The sequence below is a fragment of the Gavialis gangeticus genome, unplaced genomic scaffold (genome assembly GCF_001723915.1).
Source record: "Gavialis gangeticus isolate Ggan-Ray unplaced genomic scaffold, GavGan_comp1, whole genome shotgun sequence".
NCBI classification, from domain to species: Eukaryota; Metazoa; Chordata; order Crocodylia; family Gavialidae; genus Gavialis; species Gavialis gangeticus.
This window is the reverse complement of record NW_017729034.1, coordinates 81,626,852-81,636,595: the sequence shown is the minus strand read 5'-3', so window position 1 is coordinate 81,636,595 and position 9,744 is coordinate 81,626,852. Positions and strand designations below refer to the sequence as shown.

Sequence of the window (9,744 nt, the reverse complement as noted above, 5' to 3'; positions counted from 1 at the left end):
CCCCCCCCCCCCCCAGCAAAATTTCATCATAAAATTGTTATGTTTTCCATGCATAGAAAGTAATTAGTGAAAGGTTATTTTGAATTCAACCTTGCCCCCCCTGCTGTGGCAGGGAAAGCAGCAGACCCCTACCAGCCCCCACCCACATGCCTCAGTCCCACCCCCACAATCTCTGTGGCTGTGCCTGCTCCACACCACTTGGCCACCTACCCATTGCCCTCTGTGCCTATCCCCACTCCCTACCTTCTCCACCCTCTTCCCCCTGTAGCCTGCTCCCCTGCCTCCCACAGCCCATGCCTGCTCCCCACCTTTTCTCTTTTGCAGCTCTGCTCCTCCAGGCCAGAGAAGCAGAGGCAGCTCCAGGTAGGGGCTGGAGGAATTGCAACCTTACCTTCTGCTCTGGCTCCAAGTCCCTCCTCACCCACCAGTCTCTCCCCTTCACACTCCTGGTAGCAAGCTCCCTCCCCCCCTGAAACAACCCATTCCAGCCCGAGGCAGGCAGCAGCTCAGCTCCAGCTTTAACCTCAAGCCTGGGGCCAAAGCCAGAGCTGAGCCATCACCTCCCCTGGGTTGGTACTCAAATCCAAGATGAGGCCCTCTTCTCCCCTCCCCACCATGCTGATTGAAGGGGAGGGGAACCACATCTGAGATTTGAGTAAATATGGTACAATCTAAGGCATGTGCACTATATAACTGACAGATCACAGACTCACCTTTGCAAAGTGATACCCTCAGACTTGAGTTTCCCACCACCTCTGAAAAATTAGGCTATTCAAGCTGCAACAGCTATAGCCCCAACCCTGCAAGACAGTTAAAAACAGACCGCTGGTCCTGTAAAGAACCACATCACAGTGGGACATCAGCATGGATGCACAATTCAAAATAGACTTCTATAAATAAAATTGTTGATTTGATTACATGCCTCCCTTCCTAACAAAGACTCAGGACATTGTTACACGTGCTCCAGGAGGTGGAGGGGGCCACTTTAATTAGCCCAAGCATCATGTGTATCAATATCCCCTGCACTGAAAAATGGCGGTCACGCACTTTGAATTAAGCTCATCGCACAAGCTTTAGTTCAAAGCTAGACGCTAATATATGTGACACCAAAGTCTGCTGGAGCATGTTTATTTCCATGCTCCAGCCGACTCTACTAATAGTCTGCTCAGATGTGCTGGATTTGCAGCACAAAGCCAGCTGCCTGCACATGTATAGGAGCCCAGGGTGGATTGATCAACTGTAACCACAAAAAACTAAGCCAAGAAGATGCATTGCTTGCCCCTCTGCAAGCTGCTTGAAGCACCATCTACTCAAGTTAAGATTATAGTACAAAGTGAAAGGCAGAAAGAATGAGTAAATAACATTTTGTTAAAAAATATTTATTAAAAACATTAAAGGATTTCTTGCAACAAAAGCTAGGCATAACACCAGGAGAAAGCCAAACCAGAAAGAGCTTCAATTGCTGTTTGGTATCACTTAGACTTAGCCTTCCATGATTTTGACAAAAAAAAACCCTAAGCCTGTCTTCACAGGTGATTTTTTCCTTATACAGAATAGTAATGATCAGAGGTCTGGCTTCCATGAATTTACAGAAGCAATTTTTTGCTTAGCACGTACAGGCACATTGTGAAAGGTGGGTTTTAAATGTGTCCTTGCAAAGACCACCAGCATTATTTTAAAACAATACAGTTTCATCATATTTAGAACTCTTACAATAGCTTATTCTTATAAGCTATTTGTCATTTTGCATTTCACTGAACATGAATACCTCAGCTCTCATGCACCAGCTTAAGAATTGGGTTTCTAGTAGTGCATAAGATTATTTAAATAAAATCTCACATTTGAAAAGCATCTCTCTTAAAAAAAACAAAAAAAAGAAACAAACTGTTAGTTTTGGCCCTTAACAACACTCTGTGCTAATATTAAAATGTAAGAGTATTTTTCACTTAACAGGACCCTTTAAGTTAAAACACAATCTCTTTCTTGGCTGACTGGCTTCCAGTCTGCCAAATAAAGGCAGGCAGTGGAGGAAAAAACAATGAAGGAGGGCACACTTAAACAACAAGCTAGCTGCCATCCCATTTAATTTATGCGTAAGCATTAAGGGTAGTGGAACAGCTCTCAGAAGTCTATTAGCTAACTTGCACTCCCTCTGCAATACTAGGGCCACAATATGGGTCTCAGTACAAAACACCGTTAACAGAGTAACACATTTCATTTTAAAATTAAACTGGAATCCTGAGGACCTCTCCTGAGGAGCTTTTGAGCCATGCAAACAGGTGTTCCTCTGAAGTATATTCAAGCAAAAAGTTGCCTCTTGACATAAATAGCTTCCGCATCAGTACCACATACTAGACATGGTCCTAAGACATCCACACTGTTAACAGATAAAGTTGGATTTGGAATTACATTAGTGATCTCCATGCGGTCTTTGGTAGGATCATTGCTTAGCCAGGCACTCACTACAGACTGATTAACATTAGGCTGGTTAACGGCACTATGCGACAGAAATGTACTTCTTCCACCTTAAGAGTGGGGAGAAAGAAAGAAAAAATTAGCTCATTCTTTGTTTAGTTATGTTCATGATTATGGATGGCATATTATGCATTTATTTCACATGGCAGAATACCAGTTTAAGACTGTACATTTATTTTTGGTTTAAATTGATTTATTCAAGTCTCAAGTAATGGGAGGTATCTTGGGTTCACTAAAACAAGAATACTGTGTCTTTACTAGCTTGTTACCAGGAGTTTCCTCAGCTGAATGGACCAGAATATTAACAGAATTGTAAAGAGCCTCCTTAGTGTTGTTATCTAGTAAATAGCTTGCAAATGTGAAATGTTTCTCTGGGAGATAAACACTTTCACACTAAAGCAAGCCTAGATTCATACAAGAAAACCTACAAACAGTACTCTATGTTTCTCCCTGCTCCAGATTTGCCTGAAGTATTTAACCCTAGCATCCCCTCCTCTTATTTGTTCTGCTGAAAATGATACCCCAGATTTGACTTCATTTCTGCTACAGAAAAGAACGCAGCCACAAATGTAACAGTCAAATTAATTTACAGCACTGTAGTTAGAAAACTGAAGACAGACTATGGGCAGCAGCCAATTTAGAAACAAGAGTTTAACCAGTGGTGCTATAAGCCTGCCATGAAATATGTGAATGCTGCTGGATTTATTATTAGCTGTTTTCATTTCTTCTCTTCAGGACTGACACCAGAGGGAAGGTTAAGGTGCTACACCTCATAAGAGTACCTGAATACTTCCCCTACTTTTATTTATCTTGATGTTTTGTAACCTGAAATTTCAAGTTTTTAGACACTAAAAGTCAGTATAAAGTCACATTTTGTATCTATAGGAAAGCAGAATTCAGTGTTAAAATACAGATGAAAGAACGCTGAAGGTACTTTTGCAACGAAGTCTGCCCCTGTTGCACCTTGGGGAATTATACAATTATGTGCCTGCACAATTCTGCACAGAAAAAGGCATGCCTTCGCATAATTGCATATTTCGCACTCCAACTGGGAGCCCCGTGATGTGGAGGCCAGAGAGCTGCACAACTGGGTAAGTGGGGAGGGGAGCTCCTGCTTGTGTGTGGGAGGGGGTAAGGTCACATGGGAGTGGGTGGGTATGGACTGTGAGTTATTGGCCCACGTGAGCTCCATGCCTCCACGTGGGGCTTCCTGCACTCCAAAAGAAAGCCACATGTGGGGACAAGCAGAAGCCCACCCAGCCCAAAGGTGCGTAACACTGTACTTCTATGTGCAGCTTCCCACTGGAGTGCTGGAAGCCCCACCTGCAGGGCCAGCCAAGCCTAATGGTGCATGGACTGGGAACTGTGCGCAAAGCTGCACATGAGTGCACCACAGGGGAGGGGGGAAGAGAATGTGCGATGCAAGGGGCACACCCATCCACAAACCCCAGACCCACACCCACTCCTCACATGCCTTCACAATCCCACCCCCCTACACTCCCCCAACCATACAAGAGTACTTGCATATATTTCTAAAGAAGGTTCAAAGTGTTAATATTTAGTTCAATTTGTAAAAAATAAATAAAAGTAATTAATTTTGCATAATTCTAAATTTTCCCAAGCATATATTCCGTGGGGTGTACCATGTTAGTATGTCTTTTGTCAGAATACCCTTTTCTTTTCAATTTCTTTCAACAAGCATACAAAAGAACGCTCCCATTTGCTGCTTTAAAAATTTTTGTCTAAAGGGACAAAAAGAATTGTACAATTCATATGTCCACTTCCTTGTCTATATTAGTTTGAATTCAGCTCTCCACCATTTCAGTCAGCCTGTTACTGTACCCAGTAAATTACGGTCCCAAGGCTATGAGTGAGTGTGTGTTAAAGGACCACAGTTGTTATTCAGAGCCACACTAGCACTTGAGAGTGGGTGTACAGCACACCAAATTAAACTTCTATCAGTAGTCAGTTGAAATTGCACCCAATTAAGTGCAACTTTATCATGCTTTTATATCATTCAAGTGCCTTTACAGAATCTAGCTGAAGGTAGGCCAGGGTGGTGCTTGTGTATAATTGGCTCAAACATGAGCTTCTGTATTCAAACTACTTCACAAGATGCTATGAATGGACTTTAGGTAGTGACATGGCATTTGTTTAAACAATTTAGGAAGGGATATGGTATATATTGTTCTTCAACACAGAGTTCCTTATCTTTGGCTTCCTGCAGGGAAGACAAGGTCTAACAGTCACAAACTGCTGGAAGACTGTTTTAGACTGGACATAAGGAAAAAGTTCTTTACCATCCGAGTCTCTAGAGTCTGGAATGGACTTCCCCCAAAAAAATGATGCAAACACTTACTCTGGATACCTTTAAGAAACGCTTGGATGCTTACCTTGCTTACCCCAGCTGACTTCCTGCCCCTTGGCAGCACCCGATGATCTCGTGAGGTCCCTTCCAGCCCCAATATCTATGAAATCTACCCAGCTGGGAAAATTCTGGACATGCTCCTTCACCCAAGTGCAAAGGGATCAGATACAGCAACAAAAGTGAAAGCATTATGGGTCTCTTAAGAGACTCACAAAAGGTCTCTCTCTCTCCCTAAATCGCTCGCAATTTCAATACTGTGATACAAGCAGAGAGATTACCTATCCACAACCAGACAAATTTTGAGCTAGTTGCCACCTAAACAAAACAGAATTTGCACCTGCCCAAAAGGATATGTGCTTCCAGATAATCTTTACCTTGATGGAGAAAAGATGTTTTTTCAGATACCTCCACAGATGTATCCCAGTGCCAAAGAGATCCATCTTCAGAACAAGTAAATAAGTGATCTGGGTTTGAAGGATGGAAGTGAACTTCCCACACTAAAAAAAGTCAACAGATTTAAGCTTGTTACAGATTTATATGTAATCATGGGTCGAGTAGTTAATACTGTATTAGTCTTGGAGAAAAACTGCCCACACCCCCTCTCAAATATCACATCAAGTATTTCCAGTGTGGGGCAGGTAGTAGTGAGCAGGCAGTGTGGAGGTGGTGGGACAGGCCGTAAGAGAAGAAAGCAGCTTGCCCACACTCGCCCTCCATTGTGCCTGCCCCTCCCCCCACAGCCTCAGGTTGCATAAAAACAAAACAAGACATTAGTAACTACACTTTAAAAATACATATTTAGCTATTAACTGTTTTCCACTATAGCGAGGACATCTAGCTAGGACACAAAGACACTGTCAGGAGGAAGAAAATGGCAGGCTTCAGTATGGTGGACTATCAGAAGGCAAGAAAAAAATTACACTGCTGCCTTCTAACAGCTGCATGTGCTAACCCTGGCCCCTTCACAAAATGCACCCATTAACTGCCTCTTTATGTGCTGACCCACAACACAGTCATAGGAACACAATACAAAGTAACTTGGTCTTGTCCTTCTACCCAAGCTTTTAATGTCAGAAACCAGTACTTGACAGCACACTTTTACCAGCAGGGGTCAGCATTCCAAACACTGCCCAGCCCCAACCAGAACCTCACAATGGCTACTTCAGTAAAACAAGCCCCCAAAATAGAGTTTAATGTGAATGTTTGGGTTTTCTTCCAGAAGATAAACTTGTCTAATACTCCAAATACAATCTGATATATTAGAGTGTAACAGATATTGAAACGTTTCTTGATGCGGTGCTGTGAAAGAACTTTATTCCCACTCTCTGCTACAGGGGAAGTACTACTGTTTCAGTCACTGCAGGGGTGTATCCCACTCATAAAAATAACTAAAAATGAAGCTATATGGGAAGTGCTGAAAACTGCTTCCCTCCTTACTCAAATCCATAGTTTTCAAATTACTTCAATCATGTTTTGTCATGCTAAAATGAATCCTATCAAAACAGGAACCTGTGCTGCATGGGCAAGCAGAAGTACCAATAGCTATGCCTTACAGGAACACGGACAAACATTTAAAGAGGTCGTAACAAGTGGCTTGGTTTTGATTATATCCATTTTTATTCTTAGTTTGAAGAGATATTACTGCTAGTTACACATAACACACAGTATTAACCACTCTTGTAAGGCAAGGTATAAAATGAAATCAAGTACTTGAATAAAAGGAATCCCATTAAGTAGCTCATTCATAGCTTGACAAAACTATAAAGTAATGGCATCTGTTTCTGTTAAGACACTTACTTTCTGCATCATGAGCATTTAGCAATGACACTGGCATGCTGCCTTGTCTGACATCCCAAATACTCAACATTCCATCCTGGCCACCCGTAGCTACAATATGTTGTTGGTTAGGATGTCTGTCGACACAGTGCAATGGTACTCTGTCACCTGTCCTATTAAAGGAGAAAAAACAGCAGCAAATAATTCTTTGTACAGACACTCAATTTTAGCCCTCTCAGCACACTATATTGTTGACTAAAACCAACAGCTATGTTAACCATACCAAAGGCTTTAAATAGCTGTTAAAAGAGATTCAAATACTGAATTTTAATGCTTTGCCCCTGCTATTATTGTATTTGTAATTAGATAGGCACTAAACTATGGCCCTTTTCATTTACTGGTAATTGAAATAAGGCCAAATGTCAATTTTAAATGGAAGTATATGGAAGTACAGAAAAGCTCTCCAACAAGGGCTCTGGCACTAAAACAAGTATATTCTCATTGTAGTTGTGACAAACTAGATAAACAGAGGGAGTCCAAATTACTTACTAACCACCACCTGGGCTTCATCCAAAGCCTACTGATATCAATGCGAACTTCTGCACCAACTTCTGTAAGCCTTGGATCAGGGCCCACTTCAATTTCTTACATACCTAACTAGGAGCACAGAATTAGCTTTTAAAGCTTTTAACCTTTATAATACTTTAAGTATTGTAAGATGATCCAGTATTTCTTTCCCAAGCCAAAACAACAGTATATTGAGAAATGGACACTGCAATTCTCCATATACAATTATAACACTAAATTTAATTACTTATCACTTGTTATCAACAAGCATACTCCACAAGATTTACGACAGACTGCTTTATTGCTTAACACACACTCGCTGGAAATTCCAACCTGGAGGACGGGGAGGGAAGGAGGACCCTTACAAGGAAAATATTTGAGATGGCTCATTTCTTTGCTGTCTGAAGTCCCATATTTTCAACTGTCCAATTGAATTTACTGTCAAAATTTCAGTCGTGCGAAGAAGAGTCGCTGCATGGAGTGTGCTGCTGTCTGCATTGTCTGAAAGAGATGTTGGGAAAGTATTGATTAAGCCAGGGGTGGCCAACCTATGGCACAGGCAGCCACAAGTAGCATACAGCAGATCAGGGAGGGAGTAGGGAACACAGTAGCATATAGGAAAGGGAGCAAAAACAGAGGAGGAAGCACTAGACTGGGAACAGAAAGAACAGAAGATTAGACAAGATAAAGGGATTGGTGTGCCACCTGGGGATTCTGCAGAACTAGCCTGTGGCATGCTGATCAAAAAAGAGTGGCTCCCACTGGATTAAGCAAAATGTATTTATTAACAGCTTTCATACATTTGTCAAGATAAAAACCTAAAAGTTAGCCTCTTTTCTAAGATTTCTCTTGAAACTTAGTGCTAAGAAGAAACTTAGTCCCTCTCTATTTCTAGAAAGACTTCCAGTCTGCTCTAGTTTCAAGTTTATAAAGATGCAGTGGGTTGCATCTTTGTAATGTTCTTTCTAACTGCATTCAAAGAAGCCATTTCCTTAACCAGAATTCTCTATTATATCTTATTATTGTTTAAAAAGTTATTAAATTTTATTTAAGACACATATAAAACCAATGAATTACATAATGATGTCTGGTAACTAAAAATAGATTGCACACTTTAAAATATTCCTTGAAAGAACTATACAGCCCTAAGAGAATATATAAACTGTGCAGTAAAAGCTAGGGTACTTTCCAAGGGTTGGATTTAATTTGACCTATTAAAGTTTGTCTACAGGTTGTTAACAAACCATCCTATGTTGCCAGGATATCCTGCGTATCCAAGCCTGCTGGGTTCATAAATTGAGGAAGTTCTGAAACTTTCCATGATGCAATTTTGCTTTTCTTCCTGGCTTAACATCTATGCACTGCCACCACTTAGTATGTTTGTTAATTCATACTTTTATAGTAGTAGCTGGCTTCTGTTGCATCAACAGGAAGTAGTTTTATTTCTCTAAAGACAAAGAATTACATATCGGTCATTTTATATGTAATTCAGTTGTTACTGTTCTACAGCCTGTGTCTACACAAAAATAAATCTCTCTTCTTAAGAAACTGTTTCCCTTTTCCATTCTGATGTTTCTCAAATGCAGGCCTCCAAATCTGAAATTAAAAATGTCATAACGTTATGCTGGTCTGTTTAGCCTAAGAATGTTCAACTTCCAGCCCACGTGGCTCCCCACAGGTCCAGAAGGGGTAGCAGTGGCAGCATTAATGGGTGCTGCCCTGCTGCCAGATTCCCAGACTCATGAGAAGCCCCGTGGGCTGGATAGAATGGCCATGCACTAGATCAGGTGTAGGGCTATGGTTGGCTGGAGAACTAATCCCATGCCACTCAACTGGCCTGTAGGACTAAAAAGTTGAGGACTACTGGGTTAGCCCATGTTGAAAGTGGCAACCAAATAAAAGGTACTGCATTCCTTTCTGAAATTACAAATGTAAGGGTAAGCAAGTGAATTATTATTAACATACCTATAGTTCTCACAGCTTGTTTGCGGTCAGCTCTAAAGAGATTTATTCTGCCATCTTCTCCAACAGTAACAATTTCTGGGTTCTTGCAAATGACCCCTGTACATGATGCACCACCACAGGCAGATGTATCTGAATCCACATGGCAGTGGGCCCTCTCCCATTTTTGGGATACCGATAAAGTCTAAAATAGCAAATAGAAAATAAATTATAAGTATTCTGTTCAGCACTCTTATCGCAGTATGAGAAACTAAATTTTCTGAACTATTTAGGAGTTGGATCAGAGACTAGTTCTGATAAAACAAGAGCAAACCATACTATTCTGAGGATCTTTCAAGTAGCGAGAGAGAGGTGATCTATTTCTTTCTACTCCTCAATGCATAAACTGCATATTATGTGCCAAGAAGGATGGTGACTGATGAACCTGAATACTCCCATTTCAGTGTAATTACTTCAGGTTCTTAGCAGGTAAAAAGAAACCCTTGCAAAGAAAAGTCCATTTCTCATGTACAGTAAAATCTCTGTTATCCAGCATCCCCAGAGTAAGGAGATTGCTGGTTATGTAAAAATTCTGATTATTTGAAGACCGGGGGGGG

General features: G+C 41.2%; 1 protein-coding gene across 1 annotated transcript in view; it reads right to left on the bottom strand.

Moving 5' to 3' along the window:
• Positions 1-1,421: 1,421 nt before the first annotated feature.
• NUP43 (nucleoporin 43) overlaps positions 1,422-9,744 on the bottom strand; it is a 12,134-nt gene continuing 3,811 nt past the window's right edge. The window contains exons 4-8 of the mRNA XM_019527547.1: positions 9,152-9,332; positions 7,552-7,687; positions 6,641-6,792; positions 5,218-5,340; positions 1,422-2,525 (exon numbers count right to left, since the gene is read on the bottom strand). Coding sequence (XP_019383092.1) covers positions 2,299-2,525; positions 5,218-5,340; positions 6,641-6,792; positions 7,552-7,687; positions 9,152-9,332 — 819 coding nt within the window. The 3' untranslated portion in view covers positions 1,422-2,298. The remainder of the gene's footprint in view (positions 2,526-5,217; positions 5,341-6,640; positions 6,793-7,551; positions 7,688-9,151; positions 9,333-9,744) is intronic.